This window comes from Symphodus melops, assembly GCF_947650265.1.
Source record: "Symphodus melops genome assembly, chromosome: 8".
Classification (NCBI taxonomy): Eukaryota; Metazoa; Chordata; class Actinopteri; order Labriformes; family Labridae; genus Symphodus; species Symphodus melops.
This window is the reverse complement of record NC_136698.1, coordinates 13,927,147-13,949,390: the sequence shown is the minus strand read 5'-3', so window position 1 is coordinate 13,949,390 and position 22,244 is coordinate 13,927,147. Positions and strand designations below refer to the sequence as shown.

The following is a 22,244-nucleotide window of genomic DNA, read 5'->3' as shown; positions in this document are numbered from 1 at the left end:
GAACAGAGTGAAGGATGACCATAGACGTTTTTTTTGTCACTTCACAAGAAGGCCTCAGTGTTTGTTACAGGACCATTTCACTTTTAAATTGGCATTCAAGTTTAGAAACTAAAATTATTCATCTTTAACGCTTGTGTGATTTATGTATGTGATAACAGATCTTACATTTAAGACTGCCATGTTTAGAAGTCTCTTACAGGTAAATGAAATCTGCTTGCATCACACACACAGGGGAGGAAATGTAAATTCTAATCTAAAATCTCTGAAATAACAAGTACTAGAAAGATAGAAAATAACTGACTGCACTACACAACATTGTTAGGATAACCTTTTTAGCAGGTGCTGAACTCACTCTAATAATCTCTTTAAATGTTATGACTAAGGGACACACACACACGGGCTACATAAACCAAGTATGTAGAGGTTTTCCTTTAAGTTTAAAATTGTTGCACAATTTCTTTTAAATAAATAAATGTATGCATGTCCATGTGTTTGTTAATTTACAGCAATGACAATACTTTATGACATTTGAAGGTACTTCATACCTTTCATTAACATCTTCATATAGTTACTCCTCTGTGCATGATTAAAACAAATGCTTCTAGGGGCGGAGGTAGAGTAGTGGTTAGTGTGTGCCCCATGTACATAGACTCTCAGGTGGGACAAACTTTCTAAACAACCTTATGCACCAAGTAGATCCCGAAGGAAATTCTAATCTCACTTAGAATTTTCCAGAGTTGTGTTGATTTCTGAAAGGAAAATGAAATACATTAATAAGTTTGGGAGACGTTTTTGACTGTACTAGAAATTATGATAATGGCTTTGAAATCTTTTTACAGATTTTCTCTACAGAACACACTATTATTTTCACAAATGAGATGTTGACAAATTCATGTGCATATAATTCAGAATAGTTTTCTTGAATTGAAACGTAAGCACAGGCAACAACGTCATTTTTGTTGTCATGCATGCAAAGTGTTGAGAGAGTATGAAATCCAGGACTTCTGAAGGCTCTTGATTTTTACTTGAATTATGGGTAAAGGATTTGCTGTTTGAACTGTGTATGTTCTAAAAGTGTACACAGGAGGCTTTGTTGACATTTGGCTCACACTGAAGGTTGTAGGTTGGTTTTGCTTCCTTTCCTCCAGTAGTTTTTGACAGCTGCTGGCACTTCAGGTCAACTCTATCCATATCACAAGTTGCTGTTGTTTTGTGCTTTGGCGGAGCGATTGTATAAAAAAGAAACTGTATATATTGAAGTCCCTGACAGTTCACACTTGAACTCTGAATGCTTTTGTCAAGTGAATTGCAAGAAGGAAAAAATAAGGTGAACATTTGTGGATCCTCTGGGGTTGTAAAAATCATCACAAGTTTGTGGCAAGACTGCAATAGAAAACCAAGGTGCCAAAAATACAATTTGTGGGTAAAGATAAAGTTATTTTCATACATGATTATTCTTAAACAAAAAGGAAAAAACAGTTGCGGTGTGCCACTTGATGGAGCTGGTCTGTTTTCTGCTGTTTTACATCTTAATGCTAAACTATGTTAACTTGCAGACTTGTTAGCATCAGTTTTTAAGATCATGGGAGTAATGTAAATCTTTTCATCAAACTCAAGCAAATCCCATTCATCTTACATCAACTTTACCTATTTCCCATAAGAATAAATAACTATAAGGCAAATTCATATGAAATACAAACTAACAGTCAATGACACAACCAATCACAGAGGCTCTGAAGGACCAAACAAACAACCACTTGGAACTGCTATAAAAGACAACAGATTTTCTCGAATGAGGGAAAAAGGCCATAACAGTTTTCAAGGCGAGCGTCTGTGTGATTGTTAAGTTTGTGTGTGCGAGTGTGTGTCCGCAGATAGGAGCATGTGGCAGACGTTGTCATTCTTTGTGTGTGAATGTGTGATTGGCCGGATCATTGTTGGAAAGCAGAGCGAGGATCCTAGAAGCTGTTGGAAGGAGATGATTGGCTTCAGAACACGGTGGCCCCTTTGTGACAGATGGTTGGGTGCTGGGCTGCAGAGCTGAATTCACCCACTCACACATATGTGGGCTCGTACCACCTTGCACGATCACACACACATTCAGAGAAGCATGCAAAATGGCAACACATAAACTGACACACAGTACTGTTTGCATGTGTGTATAGGTCTTTTCTATATATCAGTATCTTTGGTAATAACTGAAAGGGCAATCAGGATCATTGTATAGTCACGAAAGCTTTCAAATACATAAGCAGGAAATAATGACACTCAAACAAAAAGGCAAATAAATAGACACAGCCTGACAGATGCAAAGACAAAAACTCAGGCAGACAGGCATGAATTTGAAAAAATGGCATGGAAACAATATGTGCTCTAACCATGCCAGTGTTTTGGTTTTACCAGGGGGGAGTGTAGCCTTGGGTTGAACACAGTGCAGCTTTGCTGTGTGTCTCTCTGAACAAACAGGAGGGGATCTAGTGCCTGCTGCGTGTGCAAGCCAATACTGTTCACACTGTCACGGCCACCATCATCACAGCCATCAGCAGCGCAGCATTGAATAACACCACTGTGCTTGCCATAGAAGTACACAGCATAACTACTGCCAGAAAACAAACATCCAGGCAGAGCATGGTGAAACAGTCATTCTGGGGCAGAGACGCCATAGGCATGTCTATTTACATGGGGGTCATCATGTATATTCCTAATGTGCAGCTGCAACATGAGTTATTTTGAAGGACAGTGGCCGAATAAGAACAACGGAGCAGTCTTAGAAATTATGCCAACGCAATGCACAAAGAGACCTGGTGACAAGGAATTTCACTATCCAAGGTGGATTCCACTAACATGCCTGACTCAAAGGATCGGACCACATTCCTGCAGTACCCAACATACTGCAAATCAAAGGAAGCCAACGTCCAAGACGAAGGTGGATGTCATACATTTAGGTTAAGGTTCGAAAAGTACTGTCGTAATCCTCACATACTGGGAAAATAAACATGTAATCCCTTTTCTTAAATTAGTATAGACTTTAGCTTTACCAAAAGAAATACATTTTCCTCATCCAAACAATATGCCTAGAGATGACAAAACATAAATTGACATAAATTGCAGAGAAACATTTGTTGGTGTGGCTGCAGCCCCTCGTAAAGCATGCTAGCTTTAGCATTATCTTGAAGAATGAGCAATTCAGGTAGTTGCTCTTCAATCTTCTCTTCTCTCTCTGGCTGCCAATGGGTACTTCCTTTGACCTCCAGGCAACACTGATAAGACAAATTAGACAAACTAGAAACCTCTAAACATTTCATTGTTAACCGTGTCAAAGACAAGTTGCTCTGTTTCAAAGGAGCTTTGATTTCATCAGGCTGATTAATGAATAACAATTTTCTTTTAAGTTGCACTAATTGACTTAATATTGAGAACCATTAAAGAAAAAAATAATCCTAGAGTATCATCTCACTACTCATCTCTTATATTGTTATATAAAGACAAGCTTATAGTAACCGCTTGTTGAATTGGATCTTAAAAGATTTGTCTTTGTAATACAATAACTTTTGTACTTTTTTTTTTTTCTCTTTATGCTTTTTTATATTATTTACAGGTTTTAAGCCGGCTATCAAGTGTAACTTCAGCCTGTTTGCCAATCACCATCTCCGCTGAGCACAACATGGCTCCTCTTGCTTCAGAAAAGTGGCCAATGTGTCATCATCTAATCTTTGCAGCCGCTGCCATCCCCACCATTATCCCAGCCATCATCGTTATGGAAAAACACTGCATATGCCAGAACAATCAACAACTCCCCACAAACAATACCTTTGCATTTACACACTGCCAGCAACTGCAATCATCATTACTGATCTGGAATCTGTTGTCACTTTTTTTTTCTACAACACTCACAAACATGTAAGCTGTGAAAGATGCTTGTCATTGTGACAGCTGTTAAAGGCATAGTGGGAATGCCAACTTCACAGTATTCACATCCACATGAGGTTTTGCTGCATCCAAAATTCACAGTAATACATGAGAGTGCATCCACTTCAGCTTTGCTCCATAGTGAGCTGTTGGTTTTGGGTTACTGCAAAACATTGGAGAAACAACATGAGTCGGAAAGAGTTGAGAATGTCATTATTAATTTCAAAGCTGTTTGCTTTATGAGGAAACCACACTGTGACTGGAGAATGCTCCCATGATGACAAAATGTACCCAGATGAAGAGCCCTATAAGACGTTGAATCCTGACGAGAGGCAGCAGAAGAGCTTTTCTGAAACTAAGTAACTATATTACTTTAACCACAGCAGTAATATTGTCCAGAAAATGCTACGCCATCGTTGATCCTTTCGATTCTAGTGCAGAATGGCTAAACACTGAAGCTTCCATGCCTGCGACATGGCAGTACACCTTGACTCTATGAAGGAAGTGGCAGGGGGGAGAGTCAGCATTCTCCAATGATGGAGACAGACAGACAGACAGACAGACAGACAGACAGACAGACAGACAGACAGACAGACAGACAGACAGACAGACGGATGTACTTTATTGATCCCATTGAATGCACAATCTATATACCAACATGAATAAACTAGATGTGTTGGCAAATAAATGTAACCACTTCACCACCAGTGATCCACTCTGTTAAATAGATCTTAGTGATAAATGAATACTTCAGTTTAGTAATTTTCTTTTACATTGCCAGGTCACTTTGAATGAGGTAGAGACGTTTGCCCATCAAACGAAACTGAGACAGACTTAGATGTTCCCATGAGAAGAGGTACATTATTTACACACCATCTGCTCATCCAGTCATCAGCCCTGTCCTGTTTGTCTCTGCTGCATAATGTACAGAACAGCTTAGTTCATTTGACATTGCTGCTTCCATGCAAATCAGGATGGCAAGCGAGTAAGGCTGGTGGAAAATATCAGAGTATTTGTTTGTTACATTGCTGTTCATGTCTTTTGTCAGAATTGTAAGCTTCAATTAGCATACATCCTACACCTTGATTCATTCGTTGTTTTGTTTAACCTATGAACACAAATCACTCTGCACACATTGTTATTGTTCTTGTGTAGAGGAAAAACATGACCACGCAGAAGAACAAACTTTTGGGCTTTTCTTGCTTTCTTCAGTTTTGTACATTGAAAGCCTCGGCCTAAAAAGATGAAATACTAAATTGTACATATTTGTTACACTCTGACCAGTACTAGAATCTCCAAAGAATAACATTGTTGAGCCATTGTGGTGTTGCCATGATGTACGTCACAACTTGGCAACAGATTGTGTGTACAAGAAAATGCTGCCCCTGAGCAGGAACAGTGAGATCCCATGGTGCTGGAAATGTTGCACTGAAATTAAGAGACTTCACAGGGGAACAGATTGCCAGCACAAGCCTCAGGGAACAAAACTTCCTGAATGTGATCCAGAGCTTTATTAGGCCCTCATGAGTCTCATTTATTCTCTGAGGAAGTACACACGTTCACACTACCGTCACTGTTCAGACAACTCCAAAAGCCTGTTCAACTGAAGGATACAAACTTGTCTGGATGCGTTAAATGTCCAGATACAACTTTCAAGGACCTTCAAAGTAAAACCAACAAACACAGGAAGCAAATATGTCCTGCTTTGAAGAAGAAAACAAGCTCATTTGTCTAATTTACCGGTAAGTATTGTTTGTGATACCTTGGTCACCGCCGTCTATTTACCTAATCTTCTGTTAAACTGATGATTTTTTCCATTCTAAATTAATTTTGTAGAAACATTTCAATCAGAGGTGTCGAAAGATTATTTAGAGAGATAAGACTGAAGATTTAACACAGTTAGAAAATGCAGTGAGCAGAGCATTATAGAAAATTAGAATTAGTTTTAAAATAAACATGACAGAAAGTCAAATTTGCAAACAGAAAGCAAAAATAATAGAAAACTAGAGAGAGATTGATTATTTGGTTGTCAGAAACTGATTATTATTGTACTATTTAAAACCCTCTGAGACTGATGCATTTGGATTTGACTACAATTGATAGTTTACATCATCAGCTCCAAAAAATAGAACAGTGCAAGATAGCGACTTACTGTAAAATCCACCTGCCTTGTGGGACAGGCAGCTTTCAGTGTCTGTGTTTCTGCTCTATGCATGGCCTCTCTATACAATGAGAAGACCAGTGTATTTTGAGAGACTGTTAGGATCCAATCCCTCCCCCCAAGAAACAAAGGGAATCTGTGATAATTTATGTATAAATCTAGTTTAGGTGTACTTCCTGTTTTAGCTATTTTAGCTAACACGGATGCTGCCATCTTGTTTTGGTCTGCCGACCAATCAAAACCTGTATCTGCAATCAGATGATATGTAAGGACCATGCATAAACCAGGGCAGCTTCACAGCCTGCGCACAGCACAGAAATATGAAAGTTAAAACAGTTGTGTATGGCTTAATCCAGTTAAGCATTTTCTAGTGATGGTAGATGTGTGCGTTTTAAATAATCTCTGCTGATAACAGCTTATTAGTTGTTTTTTTTGTGCACATTTTATTTGATTATGTGCTGTTTTAGTTGTTTTATTGTAATTCCCTGTCCACCAAGAGGTGGATTTTTTAATGGTGTGTAGGGGTGTGTGTGTGTACCCCAAAAAGGGCACAATATGGGACCTTTAAGGGTTTTTTTTCTTTACTTTTTTAAGAATAATGCAATCGCAAGACATTTTGGAGTCAGTTGATTATATTTAAAATGGGTTCAGATTGAGCCATAGCTGGCTGGAGTAAAACATACAGTAAATGTTAGTAAAGCAAAAGGCTTCAGTATTGGCAGAGTCACAAAACTTTTTAGTGCTATCTACACTTTATAATTATAATAATAATAATAATAATAAGTGGGAAAACTTTGGAGGAAAGAGCACATTTCAATCACTCAAGAGATCTGATACAACATGTGACAGGGGACTTTATAAACAACAACATTAAACATACTTAGTAATCAAATGGCTAATCCAGTCCGTCTGATCTATATGCATTAATTCCAAAACAAAGTGGACCACTTATCTGAGTGCTGCAGAGTTAATAAAAAGCATGCAGTGAAGCAAAGACTCTTTTCATTCTGCAGCGTGAAATCTCTAAAGTGGACAAAGGGGTGAGGAGAGCCATCCCATTAATGGCAGTGTGTGTACCAAGGAGAGCTAGAGGGCAGCAACAGCTTCCCCACCGCACTCATTGACTGTGGAAGATTTATCAAAGACAAGTAGGTCCTCATGAAATAATATGCTTCCGACTGTGCATCTCATGCTCGTCATTTGGCAGATCTGCCGTCTACATCACAGCACGGCAGGATGCTGACATTCACACCATGAAGCGAGTGTGATCAGCTCTCACCCAGGCAGATGAAAAGTATTTTATATAGAAACTGAGAGGCAGAATCATATGGTTGCACCTGGTGACAGACTATGGTGAGAAGTGAGCCATATTAAACCCAACAACTCTCATGAAACAAGCACTCTGTCGCTTCCTTTGGAATATAAACATCTTGTTTGAATCAGATATTTTTAGCGATTTTGCACGTTAGAATTCGTTTTACCAGTGTCTGAGTCACAGCAGAGGAAATCAGAGTTCTTTTATTAATCATCAACAGTTGTTATTGAGCTAGCTGTGCCTTTCAACAGCCCAAAGAGTCAGTTCAAAGAGGACTGGAGAGCACACGCTGACTCATGTCCTCTCTGTCGACTCTAGTGCTTTGGCCTTGATGGGTGTGAAGGATCATTAAGTTGCTAACAACAGTAGAGGAGAGACAAGAGTGGCCACACATATCACAGTCTAACAACCATTATCTCCTTCACCACCGCTGTAATGCTCTGCAGTGATTCTGATTATAAAGCTGTAAAGCTGGGTTCACATCACTGGACATTAATGCTTAGATTTAGGACCATTATTGCATTCTTCTTATTCTCTTTGCTGTCGGTTTTTTTTAAGCTTCTCGGTTTACTTTGTGAAGCAGTGAGATGCAAAGCTTTTCGAACCACAGATTATCCCTCTCAGCGAGAAGAAGCACAGTGCCACAGGGGTCTTGGATACTCACTTGAAGATACAGGGGGCAGTGTTATCTCACAGATGTAACTTAACTTGATTCCGCTCCACTGTCCTACAGCAGCACCTCAGAGGGCTGCCTGAGATCAGCCCTGTGTTTTATGTCTGCAGTGTTACTGCCTCACAGTTGTGACCGTTCCTCAGTCGCTGAAATGTCACCGTGAACGCAGATGAATTCTCTGATCTACTGTTGCACTTCAATCGTGTCGAATTACTTGTTTGAAATCTGGCCAGCCTTTGAACAACTGATGTAGCAACCTCATGTATAGACCGCAAATATTTTTTGGATTGCAGGAGGCTCTTTTTGATCAATCTGTTGATCATCTTTTTTGGAATCTTTAACTTGTTCACTTGCACCTGCAAGCTATTTCTGCAAAGTACATAACATTCTATAAAGATGAAAAAATAGCAGCAAAAACAGGTCTAGAGAAATGAAATACCAGTTTTCCCCCTCAGAAAATGAAATAAATGAGCAATTGCTGTAAATGTTCTTGTGAAATGATTGAACGCAAAGGATTTTCAGTTTCACAATCACGTCAGTTGCTCGTGTTGAGTTCACACATGGTTTGTCTGTTACAACATGTTGATTTTCAAAACAAACGATAGATTAAAGAAGAATGTCTTATCCATTATGACAAGAAACCTCCAAGCTCTTAACACCTCATTTTATTGTCCCAACATTCAAAAGTACAAATAATTCAAACACAACAGTTTTATGAAAAAGAAAAAACAAACATTTACAGCAAGATTTTTATTTTTGTTTCCAGTTTCAGAAATGACCTAAACTAGCAAGGATAACATGAAGTCATTCATCGCAGTAATTGGATTAATAATAAGAATAAGAATACTAAGAATAATAGCAATAATAATCATAATAATCATCATTGATAATTGTTAAGTAATAACATAAGCAGGAGAGAGTAGAGAGAGCCGCGGTCATGGGGCCCTGTGAACATTTTTTCGTCTTTTTTGTCTTTAAAGATTTCGTTTATAGATTTTTCAGATAGTAAACAAACACGTCTCAGGAGGAAAAAATGAAAACTGACAAGAAGAGCCGAGTTCCTCTGTTCACCTTCCCTCCTCCACTACTGGCTGCATTGTTCCTACTGGCAGGCTGCCACTATAAGGCGCTACAGGGGATGGTGTGAGCCATAGGGGTTGGGCAAAGAGCGAGGTGACGCAGCCCCATGTTTCAAACACCCTGACATGCACACACTTTCACGCACACGCATATCACTTCAACAACCACATCTGCTTGCTCTGCCACATTCATTCAGGGAGATACACTCATACATTTGTATATATGTGCACTAAACAGACCCAAATGCACAATCACACACACACATAATTACAAACATTTAACATATGTGTAATCTGCACATACGCACACCTGGATGTTTCCCACTAACAAATATATGGGGACAAACGCACAGTTACATAAAGAAACATGCATACAAACATGCACACATGCCCTCACACACTCACGCATACACTTGTGCACACAGGGTCTAGGCTGAACACAGGCACACATCGTAAGAGTTCAAAAGTCACACAGAGTAGGAAATAAGTTCACACATCAGAACATTCTACTGGGGTCGTTGCATAATTCAAGCTCCCGACGGCGGTGGGGAGCATGACGGGGTCTGGTTGGTGGATGTACAGGTGGGCGTTTTGGTTGATTTGTTGCCGTTATGAAGTCAGAAAACGATGTGATTGGATAATAATAATGACTGGTTAATAATGATGATAAACGATGACCCGGTCTGTCAGATGACTGAGGTGTGAGAGAGGAGTATGTACTTATGCGAGCATGCGTCTGAGTGTTTCAAATGCTCTTCACACACCTCCTTCATGTTTTCAAGTCTTAACAACAAACAACAAAGAAATCCAATTCTGTATATTTATACTTCTGGAACCATTCCCTTACCTTTCACCTTTCAAAATATATAATATATTTCATATTAGAGTATATAAAATATAGAATCAGTACAATTCATTTTCATACCTCCAGAGTACTTCTTTAAGTATAGCAACAACTGCTGGAAAGAACAGTTGGTGTGCAATGGTAACAATTTCTTCTTCTTTTTTTTTTCTTTTTTTTAAAGATTTGTTGGTATGTCATTTGAAAACATGATGAATATTTTTCTTAAAAATAAGTGTTGACTCTTAGGTGATTTTGATAGATTTAGTCCAGTGCAATGAATGACCCTCAAACGACAATGGGCATTTGCTCCTTTTTCAAATGAATATCTGCCCAAGCCTCCAAGAGCTGAATGTTATATAAAATGTTTCACTGGAAACTGAAAAACTATGCTTTCAGACCCACATTTTTGCATAAGGTTTCATCACAAAGCGGTAGTAAGTGGAGGGAGGGTGTGGACGGAGTGGCTTTTTAGAACTACACAAACTTATCACAGGTTATATTGAACCAGAACGACTGTTTATAACATTCTATTAAGACTAAACTTTATTGAAAAAGATCTAAAGATTTCATTTTAACAAGACAAGAAAAAAGCAATAGCAAATTGAACTATTAACTAGGTTATGCATAGCGAGTAACTGTTTCTAGTAATAAGGGAAGAGCGTCCCCCAACCCTCCAGACATTTTTTTCAGTTTTCTTGACTTTTAGGTTTTTTATATTGTCATTTTGATATATTGGTACAAAGCACAAACGTACTAAAAGTTCTCTCAGTGCAGTGGACTACTGGAAGAGCCTCTCCACTAGTCGCTTTGTTCCCTTTTGCTCAGAAACGCCCCCTCCCTGTACCAGAATCACGCAAATACACAGACAATGAAACAAACAAATACACAGAAAACATAATTAATTCATAAATAGAGAATAAATAGAAATAAATACAAACATAAATAGTTTAAAATATAAATAAGTAAACAAACCAATACAGGTATATTCTTAGCTTTTGTTCGGTTTCTTTTGCCGCGTTAGTTAACTGAAAGTTAATCCAAATCTTTTTTTTCTCCACAAGCAACATGACAACAATTGAACAGTTTCCTCACAAGTTTTTCTAAGTAACTGAACCACCACTTCATAATAAGTTGTCATATGAAAAAGACAAGCTCAAACAAAAGAACAGTGACAACTCATATAGTACAGTAGATATTGTCAAACAAATGTAGACTATATATGTATATATATATATCATCTATTTGTACACAGCAAAGAAAGACACAGTTGTCATCGATCCTTTTTAAGGAAACAAATATCTAGACTAACGTAACTAGCTAATCATCATTTAGTTTTGACAAACGTTTCACGCTCAGCAAGTAACTTAAAAGTCAGCAAGCCAAACAGAAAAATACAAAATTAAAGTTTGTTCAGTGATTCTTACAAGGCCCAAATTCAATAATCTGGCTGTTCAGCAAACAAATAGTCTCACCAGATTTTTGAGCCAACAATAAACAAATATTAAACAAAGAACAGCAGCTCAAGTCAATGCCAACATCGAAGTATTTTTTTTTCTTTAAACAACACATAGAACAACAAACTTGAATATTTAAGATATGTGAATAATGTAGTATAGCACCTACTGTTGATCGCTAAAAGGAAGTTCTTTTCAAATGTAAGTTCACAAACATAGAGCGAAGAAAATGATATTGATAATGTATAGTATGCTCTCTAAATGGATAGATGTGTATATATCTATTTACTGAGATCCCATTTTGATTGATGACAAAAACAGGAAAACGAGTGGACAAAGGTTCTTCTTGCTTTGGGCTCTGGACTATAAGGATGGTTAGGCCTTGGAAAGACCCCTCTCCCTTCCCTTTTGGGTATCGCTGTTGAATAATTACGCACTAGTACATATGTGAAAAATTACCAAAATCACCTGTCTCGGTTTGCATCCCTTTTCACAAAACCTTCCATCTACAAAATCGCTGCCATCTTGGATTTCCCAAAAAACGAACGACCTTTGATCCTATAAAGTACCACGGCATAACAACAAGACAAGGTGGTGCCCCCTCCCTCCCGCCCCGGCCCCCCCTAGTTAGCCAGTCAAAATATTTTTCTCTTTTTTCAAATCCAGATTCTTGTAAAAATTCTTCAATAATTATTATTTTAATTATCATTTATAAAAATAGATGTTCTTTCTCTTTATTTTTATCTTTTTCTAAACGCATTTTTTTTTTCAAGCAAAGAGATCTTCTCTTTGGCAACAATGTTATTTTTTTCTTAAATTACTGAACATGTCATCAGGAAAGCTAACCCAACCCCTCCCTCGCCCCATCTCCTTGAACCCCTGTGAGGAAAGACATTATGTTTTGTTTGTGATACAAAACAAAAACAATGTTAGAAATTCTCTTTTTTTTTTTTACTATATTCGAGTTATTGGAACTGTGGATTCCCATTTATAATTGATAAGGGGAAGATTTTAATACACACTAAAAATGAATGAGTGGTTCACCAATTTTAAAAAAGAGCCCCCTCCCTAACACCAACAGGGAGGTATATATAATACTAACGACAGTGGATCCGGATTTACGAAAGAAAAACTAATCCTGAATCAAGACAGAGAAAAAGGTTTCAATCTAAAAAGGACATTCTCTTCTCTAAAATAAGGGGATATGGGGATTTGCTACTGTTTACACAGAAGAGAGAAATCATTTGAACAATCACAACAAACAGAAAAAATATACAACAAAGAGAAGCCTGCATTATCACAGGAGCTTCCAAAAACTCATCAACGTTTTCATCATTTCATTTTTGTAATACTTAGGCAACATTGGCTTATAGGTCCAAAGTTATAATATAAGCCATTTCTAGTTCAATTTGTTTGATGGTTTGTCGGTTGCTTTGTGTTCTGGTTGGAGTTTGAGTTTGCTGCGTTAGATGGCTGTAGTAGGGTGGTAGTGGTAGTGACTGAAGGGGCTAAGGGATGGGTGGAGGTGGAAGGGGTTGGGGGGTTCGGGGCAATTTTGGAGCAGACAAGGTCGCGGGGCAACTGCTTCTACCTGCTAGAGTTCAGGACTTGTGTGTCTTGTTAGTCTTGAAGGAGACTTGCAAGACACGGTCGCCCAACCTGTAGCCATTGAGACTGGCGATGGCCATTGCCGCCTCATCGTAATTCGTCATGGTGACGAACCCAAAGCCTTTGCACTTGTTGGTGTTGAAGTCGCGGATAACCTTGACGTTGTTGACCGCACCGAAGGGCCCGAAGAGCTGCCAGAGGACGCTCTCATCTGAATCTGGGGACAAGTTGTATACGAAGATGCACCAACCGGTGCCCGTGTGCCCGGGGATGTTCATGCCCACCAGGCTGGTCATGCTGTCGATGGTAATAGGGGAGAACCTGAGAGGAGAGGCCGGGTGGGGGGGAAATGGAGGGAGAGTGAACAGACAGAGAGAATCAAGGGCGAGCTTTATCAAATAGTTTAAGTCAAACAGTGGAACTTATTGTCTGCCACAAGTCTACATGAAATGGCCATAAACCAGAGAAAAATCTAACCCCTCTTAGGTTTTGAGAGCAACACACATGACCATCACCCTACAGTCCACCATGTCTCTTACTTGATAACTCTCTACAGTCTACAGCCATTCATTAGCCAGAATGAGAGTGTCAGCTGTAAAGAGCTTACCAATCAAACTACAGAAACAACTCTCCATAACTAAGGTAAAAAAAAGATGTACATGTGTGGATGTTTAGTGTGAATGTATGATATTGTTTGAATTCACAAGTTTCTATGTGTGTCTGCGAAGCTCGGAATAAAACGCTTTGCTCCTGAATTCTGAAAGGCCCCCAATCAGGATTGACGACAAAGCAGCATGCTGGGATATATTTCAGCTGAATGAAATGCAGGCGAAGGTTATGTCTTTGTGTCCTTTAGTAGCTCCTTTAGGAGCTAAATTGCAGGAAGTTGTTGAATTAAACTGTTGCTAGAATTCCATCAAAGATCATACACCAGCCAGATATATCTCCTCTCATTTGCCTCAACATCTTCTCCTTTTTCCTGTGATGCAAGAGATTTGAATCCTTAGTTGACTTCATTTAATTGCCTTTCCGCTCAAAGGAAAAAGGAGAGAAAAACTATCCTCACTTTTAAATCAAAGGTAAATGAGATAAAAAGGTTCATTTTTTATGCCACCTCTCTCTGAGAAAAAGACTATAGGCATTATTGAGTATGCTTTAATTGAGATTTCCGCTTTGCTGCAGCTGTCTCACAGAATGCTGCCTTCTTAAGGGGAAAGGAGGGAGGGAAGAGGGAGCGAACTAAATGGAAAATGGAAGCACTTTACAGCCCAGTGGCATTAAGGTACAAAGTGTATTCCTCCCACTCTTCCCGCAGTCTGCAGGGTGTTCTATTCCAGAGCTTGTGGCACTGATCGATAGTACTGCTTGCTGCTCATGGCCCCCACCCGTCTCTCTCCAGCGACTATATATGGCTGGCAATCACTACGACCTTCCTGCATGACTTTGGCCATTGAGAGTTTGCTTCTGGCCACTGCAGTTACTGTGGACCATTGTTAAAGAACCTACAGTAAGGTGGTTCTCTCCACCAATTAGACTTTTCTTTAATTAAATGTGTACCTTAGTAGTATAAGATCTTGGTGTATAACTATCTGTACAATAAGATATTATGCATTTTAGGGAAATAAATTGATAGATTACAGATTTGTCTCATGTATTTCTGGGCTCAGTGTGTAGCTTGAATATTTTCTCTAATATTAGGTGGAATTTTAACAAGCTTAGCTTATTAAAGCATCTCCTGTCTTGCTTAAAAAAAAAAAAAGTTATTCAAAAGCTTGAAATGTGTCAGAGGGTTTTTTATGATAGCAGGAGGGTGATGGTTTGGGGTTTCGCTTACACTGCTACTGCAAGGATGTGGAGATAATGTACCTGTCCCCGTGTGTGTCTGTGAGTGCATGTGTGTGAAAGTGCGTGCGAGAGTATCCATCAGAGCGGGACCAATGCTAACCAACGTTACAGATGAGCCTAGGGGTTGCATGGCAACAGTGTAGCTGACCAGATATCTGTTCTGTCTTTTGTAAAGCCAACCAGCTCCAGCCAGCTCTTAACACCTTTGTTCTGTTGACTTTCAAATGCTAACCTTAATCACTGAGGAGCACTTCTAACTTGATGATGAGCTCTACAATCCTTAGAGAGTTATGTAAAGACTCAGAGTGAGGGCACAGAGTTTAGTAGAGATGAAGAGAAAAATACCTTCCAAGGAGATGAAACCACATTTTGGATTCCTGCATTTAAAAACTGCAGCTATTTCGAGAAAACTTGTGTGAGAACATTTCTCTCAAGCTAATACTTGTTCTCTGTTTGAGTTACTAAGCCGCCTTCAGATGGTGCCCCCTGTGCTTGCAACATGCAAGATGCTACCGTCAGCACATGAAACATCTATCACCACAGTGGCTGCTGCTCTTGCTTATGTAACACCTATGGTAGCAAGAAAGCAAAATGAAACATGGAGGCAAAAGGAAGGAATTCGAGCAGAGCAGTGCCGAGCAAAGCTGGAGCTGTCTGCAGTGAAACAGCGTTCCCTGTTTCCAGCAGGGATCCAGGTTCATCCAGCCTTATCCCTTGTCCTTGCTGATCACTACCGTATCTCCACTACTGCAAAGAAGATATGGCAATCTATAGTTTAGTCATGGTGTCCAATGCTCAGATGTAAATCTAACAAATACAGGATTATGTGTGTTGTTGATAATGGATGTAGGGGGATTTATTCCATTGGTGTAGAGAGAAAATCACAGTGACAATTTAGGTGTCGCTGCTCAAGAAATACTGTTCCAAAGCTAAGGCTGTAGAGTGACAGTGACAGGCAGGAGAACCTGAATCCGGTTAAAGAAAAAAAGAAAAAGAAAAAAGACACCTAGAAATGAGGAGTTTTACACCAGAGAAAAAAATCCATTCAGTTCACAGAAACAACCCAAAACAATCCAAACAACACCAGCACTTGTCATAATCAAAACAAAGCAAATTCATCACCACTGAAAAGAGGACTGATCGTTTTTGTTTTCTTTTTCTTACCCCATTACGAGTTGCAATAGGGATTAAAAAACCAACTCAAGCTTACGTGGAAAACAAAACAAATCAAAGAACTAAAGATGCAGTTGACCTTGAACGAATTGTTAAACGCAAAGTGACGGCAAAAATACAAGGAAACATAAACTAAAAAAAGAACATAAAAAAGGATATTGAAAAATCATTGAGTCAACATGGACATCTGGCATTGGGTGAAGTTTTTAATTACCTCTTTACGCCATAGGCCATATTAAGCAAATTGTCCAGCCTGTAAAGAGAAGGAGGGTTCTGGGGTTAATGGTGGGCAGATGGTCGACTCACTCAATGGAACTAATGTTAAGTCCCTGTAGGAACTGCATGGTCCTCCTCACTCAAGAACAAACAAACCCATCTATAGTTGGCCCATTACACTGAGGAGCCCCACCACAAAATGCTATCATCACTTAATGAAGCTACAGTACCATCAGTATGGTAGGAACTTGTTTGGTCGGCCCCTGCTGTTCCACTTCAGAGGCTTTCCTTTTTACCCTGCACCAGCTACTGCTGGAGCAGAGTGTTACAGGCACATTGATGATACTCTAACTGATACTGTTTAACAGTCTAACAAGACAACAGCAGTGGACTGCTCAGTTTTACAGTCACATACAGAACACTTATGGTGACTCGGCGAGAGCATAGCATAGCTCTATAGGCATGCTATGTTAATGCAACTCTCTGTCAAATCATCAATTTATTTTACACACAGGGAATTGCATGGTGTCATCCATACAATTCATGCTGACACCTGATGGTTTATAGGGAGATAAACTTGCAAAAACTTTTGTCAATGATTGGTATTAACTCAATTGTAAGAACAACTGAGGTGACTGGAAATGATCCAGAGTTCTGTCAGTGTAATGGTTTAGCATTTGAATGATGGTGAGTGAGAGACACGATGATGATTAGATGTGGACCAACAAAAGTGAATATAAAACTAGCCATGATAAAAAGTGAGTGCGATCAGGAAAGGTGGAATGGCTGAATGTTAGTCAGAAGGTTTCCTTTGTTCCATTTTTCGAGATATTCTAGTTTTAGTTTCACAGTTTAGTTTTACAGTCTGCCAAGATAATCCAGTTTGTGTGTGTGTGTGTGTGTGTGCTGTTAATTAAGCCAGAAGAAGTTGTGTGTCTGTGAGGCTTCAGAAACCTGTGGGCTGTTTGAAATGTTGGCCCTCTTGGATGGATGCAGTCTGCTCGGTGACTCAATGACCTTCATTTGTCACTTGGGTCTGGCCTGTCCCATGTCTTATTAACTCCTCTGGCCTAATGGACAGAGGCCACGGCTTATTGAGCAACAGCTGGCCGGTGACGCCTCGTTCCTCTTGAAAACACTACAGACTGTGTGACTTTGACACGACCATCAGGGTTGTTTCTCGTTGTCTTTTCCAATAAAAACAACATCTGCTTTCTTGCGACATAACTTCTGAAACCTTTGAATGACCCTTCAAGTTTCAAATAATGTTACTATTTCACTGTTTTATTTTTTAACACAAGGTCAAAAAGAAGACAATTGGTGAATGGGCTTTGTCTCCCTGCACCGACATTGTGGAACAGTTTACCTCTAGACATCAGGCAGGTTTGTTCTGTTGAAGCTTTTAAAGCAACATTAAAGACCCACCTGTTTACTGTTGTGTATCAGTCCTAATTTCTCTTTATGTTTTTCTGAGAGTGTGTGTTTCATTTTGTTTTAGTTATTTGAAATGTCTTAAACAGTATTTTCTTTGCTCTGTACAGCACTTTGAATTGAAAGCGGTTTACAAACAAATGTATTGTTATTTTTATTTTATTAATACAGGTAACTATTCTACAATTACACTATTTATAAGCAACATTTTTAATTTCTTGATTTACACACAGCTTCATTATTAGGACTGCATTTAATAAAATGCTTATAAAACAGTTATATTGATTATTTTTGCAATAACTTCACACTGCATGTTAGCGATAACACATGGAAATTGTAGTTAAGTACTTTATAAATAATAAATTCTGTTCAATATAGTTGAACTATAACTATAATAACCTGTTTATTATTTAAGTACCTGCTAACAAATTGCTCTCATTTGTGTTTTTTTATTTCTAATATTGAATTAGTATTCATAAGTTTGGAAGTGTTTAAATAAAGTTACGCACACTGTGATCACCAAATCAACTAAATGAGTTCATTTATGTACCAGGAACTGTTTCACTCTCAACACTCTCAAAAGTCTTACTTTTTGACTGTGTTTCACTTTTCTCTCTCAACATTAACAAAACAGTGATAATGCAGCGTTGAAACAATAAAATAGTAGCGAAAGGATTAATAGAAGCATTAAAGCTATAATTAGCCCACTACATGGGAGAGGAACAAGCAGGCTGCTTTGTGGGTAAATGAGTCAATTTGAGAGGGTGCTCAAAGGACAGGCGCTCCAGGCCCGGAAGCACGAAAAAGACATCTGCTGGCCGCCAGGCCGATGGGTCTTAACAAAACAACCTGCTGCTAACTCTCTTTCACTCACTTTCTCTCTCTCTCTCTCTCTCTCTCTCTCTCTCTTTCACACATGTATGAATGCACACTGATGCACGCTCATCACACAAACACTTCAGCTTTTCACACCGCCTCTCCAAGCTCCATATGAACAATGGGGCTTTTGTGTTTCTCTCAATGAAAGGTAAAAGAGGAAGGGGCGTTTTTGTCTCCTCTTTTTTGAAACAAAAATCTTTTCAATTACAATTGTCTCCTGCCCTGGACATAATAGAGCTAATTTGCTAATTAGTACCATTAGTTAACGACATAGGACTGGAGACAAGCCAGGATCAAGGTCTTGCTGTAGTGTACTGGAGTTGATTATGTTTGCTGTCTTGGAGGGGGATCAAATAAGCACATTACAAGATCACTTGTGGAACAGAACGCCAACGTGAATTAGTGACACAGGATAGGTGTTGTAACTGCTGCAGGATTGTAGTGTTTTCTGCTCTATAGAATTTTAAGCTAGTTAACTTTACTGATAAGCAGCAGCAAACTGGTGATGCATATTAAACAAGCTTGAGTGATTTACCACAGACAATGTTTTCTCTTCAACTCTTAGTCAAATTTTATTTTTACAAATTTTTATTACATGTAAAACTAACTTCAACTTTCAATTGAATTCATCTTGTCAAAGGCAGAACAAACAATCGATCAAGTTTTGGCCATACTGTGTCGTTTTAGGCTAGAATTCCTCGTCTGCAGTGTTGTCCTTAAAGGATTCAAAGAAAAGAAACAGTGCACATCGAGCACATTTTTAACTTTGAAAGTGCCGAGGTTTTAGTTGAGGGCTTGGAAGCAGAGAGCAGGAGCATGGGGACATGGTGAGGAAGAGTCCTGTGGTTGTGAGTTGTGATGAGAAGCGACAGCTCTCCTGCCGAGCCTGTAAATTGGCTTGGCGTATCACAGACACACAGCCACGCTACATCGCTCAGGTGTCACACCAGGGAAGCCGCTCTACAAGAAAAATACCTTCCAAGCTCCGACTTTGATGGAGAGTAAACAGCACGACCGGCTTAGTGTTATTGAAAGAGAAAGGAAATTGTATAAGCACATATTCTGTCTGCAATTCTGAAACACTCTTGTTCGATTGGATGATAGAACATAGTATTATATGATCCCCTGTTTTTTGTCCTGTTTTTTTGTCGAGGTTGAGGTGAAAGGTAACATGAACCCTTTAGGTGTTCATGTTACTTTTTTTTTTTTTTGAGAAAATGGATAGTTTGTGACACTAGTGAGTGACAGTATATGACCAGGTGGATGCCATATACAGTATGTAATATACACTTACTGTATATGATGTTCAATGAAAGCTTTAGTAGATTTCAGACCTGGGCAAAAAGCTCATTTTCAAAGTGAGGTAAGAAAGCTGAAGATATTTCACAAGTGCGAGTTTTAAATACGTTGAAAAGAGGTTAAACCACAAATCCTTAAATGAAATAGGACATCGTTTGTTTGTATGTGCTCTTTGTTCACTGGATTTAATACGTTAGTCTCATGTAAATTCAGCTTTTATGGTAGGAACTAGCGCAGTGTGTAATACTGATTATGTCTTCCTACACATGTTGCTCCATAGTGGGCCTGTTTTTCAAGTAAGGAAAACAAAATCTACTTCATCCTTATGTTTCAGTTCCTTTATAGATGATCAAGCAAAATGTGTGATTAATAGTTTCTAATCTCTTTTGTTCCATAAAACTGTACTATATCTTAATCTAAATCCATGTTTTTGCCCAGGCACAGGGAATATTCGGGGATGTTTTGGCTTAATGGCAGCATGATGAAATGAGGGGAAATACACATTTGTGAACGACAGAACCCCACAGTCTCTTCTGAACAGTTCCTCTCTGATCTGGGTGGACCCACACAGAGCGCTCACACGGCCTGCTTTTTTGACACCTGCACCAGGTGCACAACTCACATCTGTTTGTTCAAAAGGGGAATGTGTTTGCTGAAATCAATGTTCAGATGACAAAAGTTGTATTATTGTTTGTACACAGACATGGCTGTGACTCATGCTCCAATTGTGTGGGTGTTACATCCACTGTTCGAACAGTGGAATTGCATTTGGTGCAAATGTTTTTCAAATCAGGCTTGTAGTCAGGAAAAAATGTGTTTTCTTTTTTGAATGCATTTACGGTCACATTAACAATAATAGTATTCTTTGACCTTACATATTACTGAACACACTGGAAGTTTAAAGCTTAACTTTTAAAAAAAATCTCGCACCATGTTGCCGTTATACCTGTTGATTGTTCATTTAATTGTTGCTTTTGATGTTGAAAACACCCTACTTGCTTTCCATTATTCTTAACTTGAAATCCTTAACTTGGAGATTCCCAACCTTTTGAGCAGATGGCCCCAGTGGCTGTATTCTTATTCAATTCTCATTGTATCTGGGTCACTTTAGGTTTCAGTTTGTTACATCATAATGTCTTTGGACTGGAGCGTAGCAATGTGAGAAGCCGCAGGCTCCGGGTAGTAATGCTGTTGGTGTTTGTACTGACCATCAGGTTAAAGTGATTGAACACATTTGTTAAAGAAAATGTGATTTCTTAAATGATTTATTTTGTCACTTTTCTTTATACTACAGAGCCCTTGAACTCAAGCCATTGAAAAATCCATTCAGAGCCTAAAACTGATGCACAACACTTTGTTTTGGAAGTTATGAACACGATGGTGTCATGGTTGCATCATGTTTAAACTGGCTCCAAAGTATTATGAGAAATTCAAACGCTTATTTGTTTCAGTTGAATATAAAATCATTTTGTTCTCAAAAGCGTATTGGTTGGCTGCCGCCTGCTGGTGTAAATCATAGCATCATACGCTCAGTAAAATGCACTTTGGGAGTTGTAGTCAACACCTTCCCTTATGTTTTCTGTTCACAACCTTCATCTTTCTTTTTACTATTATTCAAAGAACGTGATGTTTTCGAATGCACATCTTTTAGTACTTATGACTGGGAGTCAGCAGAGATTCAAGTTGCTTCATTACAGATTCTTGGTGGGGTCATCAAATGAATATAAATCAGCTCCCAAGGTTGGAAAACTCAACTACACACTGTTTAATATTAAATAACAAGCTCCATGCTTTGGCAAAACAACCTGAACCCTCTACCTCCCTATAATGTCTCTACACCACTTCCTCCTCCATAACCATTGCCATGCCCGTCCCATCACTCACCTGAACCTCTGAGCCTGGTGGTGGAGAGGGCCCGGGTATCGGCGGTTGGGGGACTGGTAGAGTTGTGACAAGAGGGCTTGGCTGGTCTTCTGGCTGGGGTTGTTGGCGAACTTGACTGTGATGGGCTCAGCGGCACCTGATGGCTTCTGTCCATTCAGGCCCTTGATGGCTTCTTCCGCCTCTATCCTCTTATCAAAGCGGATGAAGCCGACACCTCGGGAGCCACCTGCGGGGCCAGCAGATCATAAACAAACACAGGCCCCTTTTACTTCACAGCGTTTAAACACAACTGTTATCGTTATTACATTTGTGTTGGTGCTCAGTTGTTTTGATGTGTGTTTCAACTGTGTGTAGCACTAGGAAGCAACAGATTCTTGTTGATTAATTATTATTAATTACCCCCCCCCAAAAAAATCATTTGGTTTCAGATGCATTATTGTCTGTCAATCACAAACCAGTGTGCCAGCTGTTGTG

General features: G+C 39.1%; 1 protein-coding gene across 14 annotated transcripts in view; it reads right to left on the bottom strand.

The window, feature by feature from the left end:
- Window positions 1-8,708: 8,708 nt before the first annotated feature.
- The window catches only part of elavl4 (ELAV like neuron-specific RNA binding protein 4), a 77,376-nt gene continuing 63,840 nt past the window's right edge, over window positions 8,709-22,244 (bottom strand). For 9 of the 14 annotated variants that reach the window (XM_079350582.1, XM_079350576.1, XM_079350578.1 and 6 more), the window contains 3 exons: window positions 21,771-22,006; window positions 16,276-16,314; window positions 8,709-13,364 (listed from right to left, as the gene is read on the bottom strand). In XM_079350582.1, coding sequence (XP_079206708.1) covers window positions 13,037-13,364; window positions 16,276-16,314; window positions 21,771-22,006 — 603 coding nt within the window. In that variant the 3' untranslated portion in view covers window positions 8,709-13,036. The remainder of the gene's footprint in view (window positions 13,365-16,275; window positions 16,315-21,770; window positions 22,007-22,244) is intronic. The other 5 variants (XM_079350586.1, XM_079350580.1, XM_079350577.1 and 2 more) reach the window with 3 other exon arrangements.